Source organism: Daktulosphaira vitifoliae, unplaced genomic scaffold (assembly GCF_025091365.1).
Source record: "Daktulosphaira vitifoliae isolate Bord-2020 unplaced genomic scaffold, ASM2509136v1 Scaffold_1, whole genome shotgun sequence".
Taxonomy (NCBI): Eukaryota; Metazoa; Arthropoda; class Insecta; order Hemiptera; family Phylloxeridae; genus Daktulosphaira; species Daktulosphaira vitifoliae.
In genome coordinates this window covers 7,957,742-7,973,643 of record NW_026099572.1, presented here as the reverse complement: position 1 = coordinate 7,973,643, position 15,902 = coordinate 7,957,742, and the positions used below count along the sequence as shown (strand labels likewise).

The window sequence follows — 15,902 nt, the reverse complement described above, 5'->3', positions numbered from 1 at the left end:
TTACCGTCTACATTTTATAAGAACAAAGACAACGTCTGTCGTTTTGGCATAATAAATTCTAAGAAATTTATCATGGGTAACCAGACGCTTAGCTAAGCATATTTCCAACATCAAAGGTACCGCCATATTATAACGTTCATAGACGTATGCATTTTTATTTTTTTACATAGTATTTTATCATTGCCTACCATCAGATGCTTAGAAAAACATCTCGTTAATATTAGTATATTACTATTAATTATATAATTAATATAATTACTATAATTGGTAATATATTTTTAGAATTAACTATGTTCGTCGTTATCTGTTGCTATAATAGTATAATCGCTATTGGTTATTATTATTATTTTCTACTGCGCCTTTAAAATAATAATATGTGTATTGCATTTTATTATATTATATTTAATTTGACAATTTTGTATACCTATAAATAACGGTATTACATTTAAAGTCTCTCCCCTACCACCAGCACCCCCGAGTCATCACTGAGTTTATCATTTAATTGACTATTCCTTGAACGATTTGTAACAAACTCTATTAAGATAATTGGGTGTGAGGTGCGCACAATGTGTGAAACCCAATGAAAACTAACCTAAGTCGTTGGGGGAGGGGGATTTCCTCAACATGTCGTAATGAGCGAAGGGGTAATAAAACTTAACTAAAACTAATCTAATGGGAAGGGTGCGTATGAAATCCGTCGTAAACAAACTTGCCGCACGTCTATAGATTGTATATAATAAATAATTTCTAAAAAATTTTACGTACAGTAATAATCACTGTTGTATGCATGCATTTTTTACATAGTATTTTATCATGGGTAACCAGACGCTTAGGTCAGCATATTTCAAACATCAAAGAGGTCGCCGCATAAAAATGTCGTATGAATCTTATCATCGGATGCCAGACGCTTAGGTCAGCATATTTCCAAAGATGTTACAATATATTAATGGTCACTGTCGTATGCATTTTATGAGAAAAATGACAATGTTGTCTTTTTTCACGCCTACGCCTTTTGTTATTTTACTATATAACCGGTTAAACGCTCTGTATCCTGTCACATTCGTGTTCAATTAACGTTAACGCATAGTTGATTATTTGAAAACTATAAATTTATTATTTTAATATTTTCACGCGCAAATAAGAAATCATGAACCAGCAAACGTCTTCAACAGGTATGTACAATTATTAACATTTCTCTTTAATTTTATCATCCTTACTATTTTTATTTATCTTTTTCCAATAAATAAATAAATTATTTATTTTTGATTAAAGCTACTTCCACGACANTTTTTTTTTTTCCAATAAATAAATAATTTATTTCATTTTCGATTAAAGCTACTTCCACGACATCTGTTTCGTCACATCAGACGGCCAAGCGTAGTAGGGCCAACAACAGCGCGGTTAGGTCGAAAATGTTACGTATGCAATTGACGGATATCCGTGATTTCACCGAGATCGATTCCGCATTGGAGCGGGGGGCCGTTTGGTTTTACCGGAAGAACATGGGAAATTTCGCGAGCTATCGAGATTTTCTACGCGCCGTTAAACCTGAGCTGGTGGCCAGACTCGCTGAAATCGTAGGTAACCGTCCGATCAAGTATAATCTCAAATTGGAGGCCTCATACCATATACCGCGATCAGAAGCACCGTCCGAAGACCGTGCCTTCAAGACACGAGCTAGGGCATTGCTATCCGATACGGATATCGGGTGTGCGGTCGATGAAGATTTTGAGGTTATGCTTGCCGAGGAAGACGCGTACTCGGGTAGGGGTAGCGGATTCACGCTAACGCATATCGACGGCCTTATGCTCAGCCTATACAAGTATACGCCCCTCGCCGGCTCATCATATATTCCTGTCCCGCCAGAGATTAACCAAAGAAAAGCAATCATCAACCCACAGAATATCAATCAGTCTTGTTTCAAGTGGTCCATTTTGGCGAGACACGTCGAGGGAGACCACATATATCGCGTTGATCGAAAATATTTTAACGAGGAACACAGGTATGATTTTACGGGGTTGACGTTCCCCACACCTGTGTCCCAAATTAAAATATTTGAGCGACGAAACCCTAACGTGTCTGTCAACGTGTACGGCTTGGAACGAGACGACGATAAGATGAAGTGGTTGGTGTATCCGCTAAGAGTCGCCGACCAAGAGCAACAGAATCATTTTGACCTGTTGTACATCGGTGACTCTGAAAAGTCACATTACGCGTACATTTCTGATTTTTCGAGGCTTGTGCGCAGCCAAAAAACCAAACACCTAGGTCGCATATACAATTGCAAACGTTGCTTCACCAGCTTTGATGATCAGCCTAAAAAGCATATTCTTCGGGGTCAACAAGCGTTGGAGCAACACAAGTTGATATGTGGCAAGAACAAGCCTATTTTACCCGTTATGCCGGCGAAGGGCAGTAAGGTCGAATTTGACGCGTGGGTAAAGACTCAACGGTTACCGTTTGTCATCTACGCCGATTTTGAGGCCTTACTGGAGAAAACAGACGATCGTATGGGTGCATACACCAGGACTGTGCACACCCACCATCCCATGAGCTATGGGTTCATGGTGAAAACATCGGACGATGTGCCCTCCGAGCTCCTCGAACGCTACGGTATACCGCAATCACCGGTGATATACCGTGGGTCCGAGGATCGCGAAGAGGTCGCCAAGGCATTTGTGATGGCTGTAACTGAAGTGACGCGCAACATTTCTAAATTGTTGCGCAAAACCAACGTTCCCATCCGAATGTCTATCGATGATGTGCGCAGGCACGGGGAGAAAGTGGTATGCGACTTGTGCCGCATGGCATTCAAGGATTCCAACCCCAAAGTCGCAGACCACTGCCATCTATCGGGCCGATTCAGACAGACGTTGTGCAATGCATGTAACCTGAAAGTAAAGACGGTCAATTTTGTGCCGTGCTTCTTGCACAATCTTTCGGGTTACGACGCGCATTTCATCGTCACTGAATTGGGGTACGACGACCAAAGGATTTCGGTCATACCGAATTCCGAGGAGAAGTATATTTCGGTCACGAAACACGTGACCAATAACTTCTCCATACGGTTTGTCGACACCTTCCGATTCATGGCCTCCTCCCTGTCCACCTTGGATGGTAACCTAATGACGCCCGACTTTGTTAAATTCCGGGAGACGGCCAAGGTGTTCCGCCCGGAAGACATGCCGTTGGTGACGCGTAAGGGCGTATACCCCTACGAGTACACTGATAGTTGGGCTAAATTGGAAGAAACGGAACTACCACCTCAGGACGCTTTCTATAGTCAGTTGAGTGAGTCTAATATTGATGACGACGACTATAGACATGCCACGGAGGTGTGGAACCGTTTCGACTGCTCAACCCTCGGTGAGTACAGCGACCTATATCTTAAGATCGACGTGTTGTTGTTGGCTGATGTGTTTGAGAACTTCCGCGACATCTGTATTTCAACATACAATTTGGACCCGGCGCACTATTACACCGCGCCTGGTTTTAGCTTCGATTGTATGTTGAAATACACCAGGATGAAGCTGGAGCTCTTGAACGACTACGACATGCTACTGATGGTGGAACAGGGCATTCGTGGTGGGCTAGTGCAGGCCGTCAAGCACTATGCAAAGGCCAACAATTCTAAGACACCCGATTACGATCCGTCAAAACCAGAATCATGGATCGTGTACCAAGACTGTAAGTAATCTATACGTATATATATAAACGCGCAATATTTGAGCGGTGGTTTAATAACGTTTAATGTTTACAGGCAATAACCTTTACGGGTGGGCTATGAGTCAGCCCATGCCGTACGGTGGCTTCCGGTGGTATAAAGGAGCAGACCCTCTGGCTGACCTCCAATCGTTGTCGGACACTGGTAATACGGGGCGTATATATGAAGTGGACGTATCGTATCCACAAGAGCTGCATGACGAGCACAACGACTTGCCGTTCTTGCCTGTCAACGATGTACCGCCGGGTTCCAAAGAGACCAAACTCATGGCCACTTTGAAACCCAAACAGCGGTACGTCGTACATTACGTTAATCTTAAACAGGCGATCGCACACGGACTGCAAGTCGATAAAGTATGTATAGTTAACCTATAAACTATAAGCGATGATACTAATATAAATATTTGTACTGCAGGTGCACCGCGTTTTAGAGTTTCAACAAAGTGCTTGGTTGAAACCATACATTGAGTTGAACACTGAAATGCGGAAAAAGGCGGCAAATGCTTTTGAAATTGCATTTTTCAAACTAATGAACAATGCCGTCTTTGGTAAGTGCATGCTCAATGCTAAAGTGGGTTATTCGATAATTTTTTACATTTTATAGGGAAAACAATGGAGAACATGCGGAAACGCATCCGTATTGAGCTAATCTCCAGTCCCGAACGTCTAAGCAAGCTCGTAAACCAACCAACCTTCAACGACTGTATCAAATACGGTGAAAGGTTGTGCGCCGTCATAATGGACACAAAGATGGTCAAGTTTATCAAACCAATATACGTCGGTTTAGCAGTGCTTGACATTAGCAAGACGCTAATGTACAAGTACTTCTACGACGTATTGAAACCACATTATGGCAGTGCAATCGAATTGGTTTACATGGATACTGGTGAGTACAACCGTACAGTAGAAATATTTTTTATATTTATATATTTTTAATTTTTCTCAGACTCCTTCATATACCTGCTCAGAGTAGGCGACTTCTACCAGGATTTAGCTGGTAGCCCCGATTTACTGGTGCACGTGGACGCATCTAGCCTGCCCAAGGATCACCCTTGCTACTCCACCGATAGAAAGAAGATGCCCGGCTTGTTTTCAGACGAGACCAGTGGCCTCACTCTCTTTGAGATCGCTGCACTTCGATCAAAGTGCTACGCATTTGACATGGAAGGCAGCGAACTCATAAAGTCTAAGGGGATCCGCGGACACGTCGTCCGGAACCATCTGTCTTTGGACGATTACAAACGGTGTTTGTTTAAAGACGATGGTGACGATGGTGACGATGCGTCAAAACGAGCATTGGCTGGAGAAAATGCCCGTGCGGTCATCGGAGTGATACGTGGTGGCGAGTCTCCACCGACATTGGCGCTACCCTACACTCCGTACCGACAGAACGTGTCAATCCGTTCGTTTGAGCACGAGGTACGGACTTTACGTACAACCAAGTTGGCGCTTAACCGTTTTGATGATAAGCGCTACACGCTCAACAACAGAATCGACACGTTGGCCCACGGGCATTATGCTATACCACCACCGGAAGACCTATAGTTCTTATCATTTTAAAAAAAAAATATCGTCAATAATTGAAAATTTTTTTTTTGTAAATATACATGTATATAAGTAGTTTTAAAACATTTTTTTAATGTAACATAATGTAGTAAGAAATTGTATTTTTTCTAAAAAATATATGTATATGCGTGTACATATTTGTAAATATATATATAATATATATATATACTACAACGTTTTTTTTTTTTTTTTTTCTCTTCTGTACGGTACAATAGTTGTACGTGTAAGATGCCATAGTATTTAAACTATAGTTACGTAATGAGATGTCACATTTTAATGGTAAAGTATTATTCACCAAAACTCTAAGAATACCCTACTGTATTTTACATGTATCATACAGCTAGGTTTTTGACCATGTTTTAACCTTTCTGAAGAAGAAAAATGATTTGAGTTTTATAGAAACATAGTTTTTTTCATATGATAGAAATAAAATCCTAGCTAATAATCATTATTTTAAACATTATTCTTTAAACATATTTGTATCCATTATAATTTTAATTACAAGTTACGTTGAAAACGCGATTTTCACAATGTCTCAGTATATAATAATAATAGCACATGTCAATGCAACATACGTTTATTTTAAACAATTTTTTTTTTTTTTTTTTTAAATTATATACATGTTTTAGATACTTGTCGACAGATAGCTATTACTAACAACTACTGTTGGTATTTCTTGGTTATTTGTATTTGATGGTATGATTGGTTCCGACTGTATATCATCGGCCAGCGACCCAAAAAATGTCGAGCATACGTTTTCTCCGTTAGAAGACTGAAAAAATGAAATATATTTATTAAAAAATGTTCTACTCAGTAAAAAAAAAAAAAATGTAATTCACCATTTCTTTAGTATATTCTTCCAGCATCGTCCACCGTTGTTCCAACTGCTGGCTCGCAAATTGTTTTATTTGGCTTATGTAGCTCAGATCGCTATTGGGTAAACTATTTCTAATCGTATAATCCGAAACCGCATTGATCAACATACATTTGTTTTCCACATTTACTTCATACTGAGATTTCATATATTGAGCCATCTGTTCCAACTGTTGTAGAACCAATGGTTGAATTACAGTCATCTTTTGATTGATAGTCTCAAAGATACAACATTCCAATGCGCTGAGTTTTAAAATGTCTGATTGGGTGAGTAACACTCGGCATTCATCTTGTGCTTGCAATTCAAAGACTAGCGAAGACTCTCCTTGAAACGTAGTCTTTGAGAGTGTGACGTATTCATCCTTGAGTAAAATAATCTTTTGTCTTGATACAGGGTCGAAAATTAGCGACAGAATATTACCCATCAACGTATAAATCCGTTGTAGGAAATCTATCGTTATAAGTATGTAACGGGTTGACGATAGTAAACGAATAGTTACGTTAAATCGATCTTTTGGATCCAATCCTATCTGAACGAATTTACGAGGATTGAAATTCAAAACGTAATCAGTGCAATCGATTAATTCACTGTGAGGTTGGGGTTTAGCAAATGTTTGTTTGTTATAGAATTTGGCAATTGTAGCGAGAGAACCAGCCATTCTTAAAGTATACAAATATCGACTTAACACATTACCAACAAGTTAAAGTAACGTCTGTTTATATAGAAAATCTTATAACGATTAGAGCGCTATGCTTACACCACGGTGAAGTTATTAACTAATTTAAACCCAATAGTAATTAATAGTCTAATTTTCGCTGTTAGATATGATACAAACAGTTGTAAACACAAGCAGACGGGGTTCAAACAGGATGAACAGGGATTTGAACGCGTTCAGACAGGTTTTAACATGTTCAGACTTGTTGTATCGAGATTATAAGAATCCAGGATACACTGTTCGGTAACCCGACACAGTGTCCCTACTACTTTTATAAACAGCCTACTACATGCCATACATAGTACAACCTGCTACAAATACCATAGCGTATAGTAAATTTTCTATTTAATGTGTAAAACTCTTCTTTGCACTGCTTAGTACTACAGACTTTTATTTAATATTCATTATATACAAAGGCATAAAGTTTAAATAAATATGACAAAATTGTATAAAATAAAAAAAATAGTATATATNCGACAATAAAATAAAAAATAGTATATTTTATTGAATTTTAAATCTTACAAGTTTATAATAATAAGTTTTTTTATTTTTTTATATAAATAAGTTTAAAAAACAAGGCAAAATATTAACAAATTACTGAAAATCAAACAAATATGCATTTCCTCTTTTGCCTCTATATAATAAATGTATTTTGTTATCATCATTGTTGATATTGTAAGCTTCGATTTCTTCATTAGTTAATTTCAATCTCGGGATAAACACATTCATATTGTTGAATAGACAACCAACAACGACAACCCCATTTCGTGTGCTTGTATTTTTCATAGATATGATTTTGTATGGCGTGTGTTCCTCCAAATCACTTAATTTTGAATATATTTTTAATTTACTCTGATCATTCAATTGTTTCTTTAATTGCTCCATTCTAAAATAAAAAATTAATAAATATTTAACAACTCTAAACATAACTAGTAACCAAAGTCAGTAGAAAACAGTTTAAATGAAAAATATATATAAATGTATTACTTACTTTAATTTATATCATAAGTGATAGAAACNAATGTATTACTTACTTTATTTTATATCAAAAGTCTTAGAAATTCTTTAGGACAACAAATAGAAATAAACAAGCAAATGGTTTTTGGTATAATCGCTTTGGAAAAGATAATGAGTGAATGATCCTGAAATTGATGTGACGTTCTTTTATAGGGGTCAAAGATCTTGTTTAGACAAGTTTTGGTTGGTTTAAACAGGTACTACACAAACGATGTCGGAAATATGCTTATCTAAGCGTCTGGTAAACAGTAATAAAATTCCATAACGACAAACGTTGCCATTGTTCTGATAAAACGCGTAGGCGTTAAAAAAGACAACGTTGCCATTTTTCTCATAAAATGCATACGACAGTGACCATTAATATATTGTAACATCTTTGGAAATATGCTGACCTAAGCGTCTGGTAACCGATGATAAATTTCTTAGAATTTATTATGCCATAACGACAGACGTTGTCATTGTTCTCATAAAATGCTGACGCCTATGAACGTTATAATATAGTAATACATTTGATGTTTAGAATATGCTGACGTAAGCGTCTTGTTACTAACGATAAAATACTATGTAAAAAATAAATGCATACAACAGTGATTATTACTGTACGGCGAAATCTTTGATGTTTTAAATATGCTTACCTACNATCTTTGATATTTTAAATATGCTTACCTAAGCGTCTGGTTACCCATGATAAAATTCTTAGAAATTATAATGCCATAACGACAGACGTTGTCTTTGTTTTTATAAAATGTAGACGGTAATGTGTGTTATAATATGGCGGTACCTTTGATGTTTGAAATATGCTTACCTAAGTGTCTGGTAGGGAATGATAAAAATTCTTAGAAAAAGATAACTTTGATAAAACGCAGACAGCAATTATTTTTCATAAAATGTTGACGGTAATGTGGGTTATAATATGGCGGTTGGTTTTAAGTTAAGTTTCATTATCCATTCGCTCATTAGGACATGTTGAGGAAATCCCCCTCCCCTGACTTAGGTTAGTTTCATTGGGTTTCACACATTGTGCGCACCTCACCNTCATTGGGTTTCAAACATTGTGCGCACCTCACACCCAATTGTCTTAATAGAGTTTGTTACAAATCGTTCAAGGAATAGTCAAGTGTGGTGGCGGCGGTCGCTACTTGACGTACACTATTTCAATGTAATGTATACATTAAATAATAAACGCAGTGAAGACTCGGGGGTGCTGGTGGTGGGGGAGCGACTTTAAAATGTAATACCTCAAGTTATAGGTATAAAAAAATTGTCAAATTAAATATAATAAAATAAAATGTAATACATATATTATTATTTTAAAGGCGCAGTAGAAAATAATAATAATAGCGATTATACTATTATAGCAACCTAAACATAGTAATTCTAAAAATATATTACCAATTATAGTAATTATATTAATTATATAATTAATAGTAATATACTAATATTAACGAGATGTTTTTCTAAACATCTGGTGGTAGGCAATGATAAAATACTATGTAAAAAATAAAAATGCAGACGCCTATGAACGTTATAATATAGCGGTACCTTTGATGTTGGAAATATGCTTAGCTAAGCGTCTGGTTACCCATGATAAATTTCTTAGAATTTATTATGCCAAAACGAGAGAGGTTGTCTTTGTTTTTATAAAATGTAGACGGTAATGTGAGTTATAATATGGCGGTACCTTTGATGTTGGAAATATGCTTAGCTATGCGTCTGGTAACTGATGATAAAATTCTTAGAAATTATGCCATAACGACAAACATTGTCATTGTTCTCATAAAATGCTGACGTCTATGAGCATTATAATATAGCAGTAATAATAATATAGTTGGATTCATCCCCACCCATTATAGGTTAGTTTATGTTATGTTTCCTGTATAGGAATTGTTGACAGAGTCGTAGCGTTAATATTAAGTAAATATGTTAAAGTGGCAACGGCGGCCATTATTTGACGTACATTATTTCAATGTAATGTGTATGTTTACACGTACGTTTATCAGTTACCGTTATCAGTTCACATGAGGTTTACCTTACCTTCCAGTAGATGACATCGTAGGAGGAGACAACCATATGGCTACCTACCCCACCACTGACATGAAGTTATAGTGCGCATGCGCACTTTAAACCGCCATTTTGATTTACCTTAACAACCCCACCTAAGTCCCAAATTACCCCTACCATCGTGATACCACGCCTTCTCCTTACCCAATCAATGATGAGACCACACCTCCCCTTACCCCATCATTGATAAGACCACGCCACCCTTACCCCCACCACCGAGAAACCACGTTTATTGTTTGACCTTGACCACGGTCATTACCCCACACCATCGTGAGATCACTCCACCCCTTCCCTCCACCATTGATAAGAACACACCTCCCCTTACCCAATCAATGATAAGACAACGCCTACCCTTACCCAATCAATGATAAGACCACGCCTTCTCCTTACCCCCACCCTCATGAATGCGATCCTCCATTACCACCACCATCGAGAGACTACGCCTCTCCTTACCCAATCAATGATAAGACCACGCCTTCTCCTTACTCCCACCATCGAGAGACCACGCCCACTGTGTGACCTTGACATTACCCCCACCATCGAAAAACCACGCCCACTATAACACGACCCTCCTCCCAGACCACACCCACCCATCGGATGTTGAGTAGGTGAAGGGGTGAGACGGGGGGCCTAGAACTCTCTATTTTACCCTACTGATATTATTTTTTTATAATTAGTCGGGGTGAGTATGGAACATTATAATAAATCATAAAAATATGTAGCCTATGTTTTATTATTTTGAAATATTAATTCTTCCAAAAGTACTGGTTTAATAGTTGTTATCTACCAGTCATTTGATTAATTAGATCATTTTTTTGACGTACACTTAAAATATACATACTCTTCTATACAAAATTGTTTATGGAATATTTAAATTAAAAATATTTCTTTATAATATAAGTAACACTTTACCTCATTTGAAGGATCGAATATTTCATATTCTACTGATTCTTCATCCTATAAAACAATTACTTTATTTAAAATATTACTACTTAAAAAATGTATAGATATTTAGAACTGTAGTTAATTTAATACCAAACATATAAATGATACAGAAATGTATAATGAGACAGAGTTGTATTTAAGTTTTTACTGATTTATTTTTCATAATATACATATGAACTTTTTTTATAGTGTTTGGATTGTGTCACGTTACAATTTTTTGTAAAAAATTATTATAGAATATCACAAAAAGCGCATCCAATACTAGAGACTGATTTATATTAAAACTGATTTATATTGATATTTAAACCCAAAGGACCTGGGCATCGTAGTCCGTCGATACTATACTTTATGTCATTCATCATCCTCAGTACTCAGTTGTGGCTGTCCGGCTTACTGTCTTAAATCAAGTCTTTATTCTTTCTTCTTTATTTGTTCTTGCACTACGTTATCACCTCGTACTCTGTTGTCTTTCTTACAATGTACAATCAGTATTTGTGACTTGCACCTCGTCTGCAACTCATACTCAGCTATCCCTGTTAGTTATCCTCTCCCATAACCGAAGTATTTGTGTATTTGCATTCCGTCTGCACCTCATACTTAGGTGTTGCCCTTATTACATTCCTATAACAACGACCTTTCGATGATACTCACAGCCGACTCGGAGTGTCAGTTGAGCACAGTAACAACTATACGGCGATCACACGTACAGGAATGTCCATGCAGCAGACTTATCATATTCGTATTCACACTAATCTTAATTACTCACTGTAGGTTGTTTTGTATTACGACAGTATAATATTAAAAAATTATCAATGAACAGCAAATTTGACATTCATTTTAAAATTACATTTATGTATAATTAAAAATGGTTGTTTAATCTATCAAACATTAATTTCTAAGATCAACAATAAATACATAAAAAAAAAATGTGGTTTCTTAAATCATTTTTCGATCTATTTTCGATAATTAATAGAACATTATTTAATTTTTATACGTTTCTTTATTGTAATAAATATATCATATTAATTTTCCTTCGCACATAATTTACTATATTATCCAATGTAACTTGATATTAATTAAATGTTAGTGTTAGAGACATTAGTTGTGTGTAGTGTAGTGCGATTGTGTATATATTAGTATAAATATTTATGAACTTTAATGTATTATGAAATTATTAAAATTATAAAATTCTTTTAAATATTTCTCAATCTCCTGTATCTCACTTTTATTATCTATATCAACACGGGTTATTTTAATTGTACTTGAAATTAAAACAAACTTAACAATTTATTATATTAAAAAATGACCTGACAAAAAACTACTGGCCAATAGAAAGTATTGAACAATTATCTCAGAAGAACTTATTTTTATATATAGACAATGAGAAATTTGGAGCAAAATGCCTAAACATCAACATAATATGTTCTGTGCCTCACGTGTAGTCATTATTTCTCAGTTATCAAAACAAATAATTAAAAGTTAATATCGGTCAGTCATTTTATTAATTAAAGTATTTTCTATACTGTGAGTATAGATATAGAGTATAATATATATACTTTTCTATAAAAAATTGCATACTGATAAATTAAATTAAAAAAACATTTATTTATATTTAACAATTCACCTCATTTGAAAAATAAATTTCTTCACTTGATCCATTACTCTACAAAATAATTATTTTAATTGTTAATGTGACTTTTAAAATTGATAAATATTCAGAAATCTAAATAATTTCATATAGAACATATTTTCTCTACAAAATTGTACACTGAGTCACAGCTANTTTCATATAAAACATATTTTCTCTACAAAATTGTATACTGAGTCAGAGCTATTTTTATATATTTACTCGTCTATTTTTCACCGTATTTATATGTTAATATACGAAGATTATCATAGATTACTATATGTAAAAAAAAAAAATCGCCAAGCCACTATATGATAATAAATAATAAATTTATAAAATAATAATAATTATTAATACTTGATCTGAATCATAGTTATTAGTTTCTTCATTGGAAAAGGACATCTCAGTTGAAAATTTAGTTAAGGTAATTACACACATAAAAAAGAATAATAATTCAAAACATGAATAGAAACCCATTTTTAATTTGATTACTACTGTAACAGTAATGTCAGTCTAGTACTGACAATATAATTTCAAAAATATCAGGTTAAAGTGATAAATTGTTTTATTAATAAAATTAATTCCGTTTATAAAGAATAATTCAGTCTATTTTAAATCTCTAAAATATGAAAAAACAAAAATCTTTCGTCGAAAAATATATTTAAATTGTAACCAATTTTTAAATAAGTCATCCTTCCATTAATCAAATTTAATTTTCATGATCATATATGCCTGTATGTTATTAAAATTATTTATATAAAATTGCAGATAAATTTTAACTATTTATTTAAAGAAAAATTAAATTTATTATGAAAATTTAAACTATATCATAGTTATTTTTATTATATGAAAATGTGTATTGTTACGTATATTAATACTATTGCGTAATCCAAATAGGGCGCACAATTTATTACACCTATCTATATATATATATTTAAATCTATCTATGCGTCGTAGTCGTGTTCGTTGGAACTAGGTACGTCGAAGCAAAACGAAAAGAAAACAAAAGAACAACAGAAAATACCACACTTCAGTTGTTACGTAATCCAAAGGATGCGCACTCTTAATTACAAATATATATACATATATATATATATATCTATCAGTTGTAGTCGTGTTCGTTGGAACTAGGTACGTCGAAGCAAAACGAAAAGAAAAACAAAAGATCAACAGTAAAATACACCACCTCAGGTGTACGCCGAAAACGAAACAGAAAGCAATATCGGTAATCCATATTCGGCGGCGGCCTTATCTCAGTGTCAAGGGCGGGGTGATGACCGNGGCCTTATCTCAGTGTCAAGGGCGGGGTGACGACCGATGACAACCGATTGTCATATTAATAGCTGGACGGCTGATATCGAGAGAGACATGGGTGAGCGCCAGCCTAGAGCAAAAGGTGGTGCCGTGTCAACTCCCCCCCACCAAGCCGTCAGTCTATTTCTTGACCCGGCCGATATTTGTAAACAATTTGTCGTATCGTACGTAGTAGATAAAAGTAATAAACAATTGTTGAATTACCGCTATGTTCCTTGAATGTGGTGATGGTCACTGATATTGCGTTTTAAGACTTACCGTATTAAACTGAAACCTTCAGTCTCGCTGGCAAGAGAGAAAAGACTATTCGGTCCCGTCATCCGTAACCTGCGGATGGCATAAGGACCGAGGAGTTAGAGGAAGGAAACTCCTCGACCGATTACTCGGCTCGAGGAGTTTCAGGAGGGGAGTCAGTAGGAGGAGGACAACAGGGAGCATCCGCTGGGAAAACTTCCAGCGCGGGTCCCAGGTCGTCTTCGACCTCCATGGGCGACGGTCCCACTGCGGCGGTTGTTGCGGCGGAGCTGGCGGAGCGTACGATCTCCGAGAGAGGGGGAAGGCGAGTCCGTGGCGCCGGCATCGGGGCCGCCGGTGCGGTTGTCAGACGGAGAGCCGCCTCCCTCTCCCGGTCCTTCCTTTCTTTGAAGGCCCGATTGATGCGCTCCCTCCGACGTACGTCGGAGGGAGTGAGCTTCCTATACCCTGGGTGCGCCGGTGGCGGCCGGGTTGCCGAGCCCGTCCCGGAGGACGTGCTCGCCACGTCGGCCGCTCTGTCCCGGGTGTAGTGCGCCGGGGCTGGACGGTCGGCGGCCCGACGCCGTCGGCCCGTCGATCGCTGCACCGCCGCGCCGGTGGTAGCCGGGCGCTGTGTGGGAGGGGCCCCCCCCCCCCCTCGGCACAGGCCGCGGGACCACCGGCACGGTGGCGATAGCCCTTCGGGTTTCGCTGAGGGACGCCGCACGGCCGTCCCTCACTCCCCGGGTATAGAACGCGTTCGCGATCGGGTCCCTCAGGATCTGATGTAACGCAGCGCTCCGGGCCGCCTCGACCGTCGCACGGATCGCTGGGACGTTGGCCAGTGGTATGTCGAGCGCCTCCGCCAACCGGCGAAGGAGGTCGCGTACCAGGCCATCGCGTTCTCCACACTTTTGACAAGACATGCTGAAAATAAAACAGCCCGTTAGCACTACTATACCTCGACGACAGCCCGTATACGGGCCGTAATTTGTAGTACTTGACAACTATTTTAATTTTAAACATGCTACGTGAAGTTTGCGTAAGGGATTTTGGTCTGTCAGAAACACCCCTTTGCCTACTTTTTCCGCTAATCTGACAGGGCCCCACCACTTCGGCGCGAAGCCGGCACAAAATTTTTTTTGTTTATTAGATAAGTGGTGTGCTTTATAGTACACCACGTCTCCGACCGTAAAAGGTTTTACTACGTGTTTCGTCGGAGCGTTATCTACAATTTTGCCGGCCTGCTGTTTGGGTGATGGACGGCTATTGTTTACATTGTCGGCAGTCGCCGTGTTTACATGTACGACCGCCCAGTCACCAGGTCGTTTCGCCTCTCGGCCGAGAACGAGTACGGACGGCGGAAAACCGGTTTTTTCATTCCGACGATTACGCAACGCAAATAATATCGACGGTATTTTAATGTCCCAGGTGCTATGGTCGCCCTCTACTAGTAGGGCGCGGAGACCTTTTTTTAGCTCCTGATTTTTTCGTTCTACCGGATTTGCGCGCGGATGATAAATAGGTGTGGTCCAGGCTTCCGCCCCCCATCTATTTATCGCGTTAATCATTTCGTTAGAAACCAGATTCCGTCCGTTGTCGCAAAGCAATACGCGGGGGTACCCAAAACGTGAGAAAAATTCGCGTTCGAGCGTGTCTACAATCGTTTTTGTAGTCGCTGCGCCTATCGGGTACGCTTCGGTCCAGCGACTGAAACAGTCAGTTGCTACTAACAGGTTCGTTTTTCCCCTTGATGTTCTGGGGTACTCACCCATTAAGTCGATACTAATGACCTCCCACGGTTGTCTTGGTTTGCGCGAAGTTAG

General features: G+C 37.9%; 3 protein-coding genes and 1 long non-coding RNA gene across 6 annotated transcripts in view; 1 reads left to right on the top strand and 3 right to left on the bottom strand.

The window, feature by feature from the left end:
• The window catches only part of LOC126896229 (uncharacterized), a 52,530-nt gene extending 39,458 nt beyond the window's left edge, over nt 1–13,072 (bottom strand). Inside the window, exons 1-2 of the mRNA XM_050668839.1 lie at nt 12,886–13,072; nt 12,526–12,564 (exon numbers count right to left, since the gene is read on the bottom strand). Coding sequence (XP_050524796.1) covers nt 12,526–12,564; nt 12,886–13,005 — 159 coding nt within the window. The 5' untranslated portion in view covers nt 13,006–13,072. The remainder of the gene's footprint in view (nt 1–12,525; nt 12,565–12,885) is intronic.
• LOC126894962 (uncharacterized) lies at nt 1,950–5,357 on the top strand. 3 transcript variants are annotated; one of them, XM_050666344.1, is made up of 5 exons: nt 1,950–3,687; nt 3,761–4,077; nt 4,139–4,271; nt 4,328–4,609; nt 4,692–4,809. In XM_050666344.1, the coding sequence occupies exons 1-5, from the start codon at nt 2,118–2,120 to the stop codon at nt 4,694–4,696; spliced, it is 2,307 nt and encodes a 768-aa protein (XP_050522301.1). In that variant the 5' UTR covers nt 1,950–2,117; the 3' UTR covers nt 4,697–4,809. The 3 variants fall into 3 exon arrangements, with proteins under 3 accessions (XP_050522301.1, XP_050522300.1, XP_050522299.1); XM_050666343.1 differs by having other exon boundaries at nt 2,103–3,687; nt 4,697–5,357; XM_050666342.1 differs by having other exon boundaries at nt 2,103–3,687; nt 4,670–5,351.
• Nucleotides 5,469–6,972, bottom strand: LOC126894993 (uncharacterized). The gene is made up of 2 exons (XM_050666419.1): nt 6,129–6,972; nt 5,469–6,061 (listed from the first exon to the last, which is right to left on the bottom strand). Exons 1-2 carry the CDS (start codon nt 6,819–6,821, stop codon nt 5,915–5,917), a joined length of 840 nt encoding a protein of 279 aa, XP_050522376.1. The 5' UTR covers nt 6,822–6,972; the 3' UTR covers nt 5,469–5,914.
• Nucleotides 7,364–10,537, bottom strand: LOC126895019 (uncharacterized). The gene is made up of 4 exons (XR_007701575.1): nt 8,958–10,537; nt 8,562–8,923; nt 7,913–8,530; nt 7,364–7,764 (listed from the first exon to the last, which is right to left on the bottom strand). It is a non-coding gene; the product is annotated as an uncharacterized LOC126895019 (long non-coding RNA).
• Nucleotides 13,073–15,902: the final 2,830 nt, after the last annotated feature.

Bases quoted from the DNA above. Each gene is read 5' to 3' on its own strand.
- LOC126894962 (XM_050666342.1), top strand. From the start codon at position 2,118: ATGAAGTGGTTGGTGTATCCGCTAAGAGTCGCCGACCAAGAGCAACAG. The intron at 4,078-4,138 runs GTATGTATAGTT...TTTGTACTGCAG, and splicing joins ACGGACTGCAAGTCGATAAA to GTGCACCGCGTTTTAGAGTT. The intron at 4,272-4,327 runs GTAAGTGCATGC...TACATTTTATAG, and splicing joins AATGAACAATGCCGTCTTTG to GGAAAACAATGGAGAACATG.
- LOC126894993 (XM_050666419.1), bottom strand. From the start codon at position 6,821: ATGGCTGGTTCTCTCGCTACAATTGCCAAATTCTATAACAAACAAACA. The intron at 6,062-6,128 runs GTGAATTACATT...TCATTTTTTCAG, and splicing joins AAGAATATACTAAAGAAATG to TCTTCTAACGGAGAAAACGT.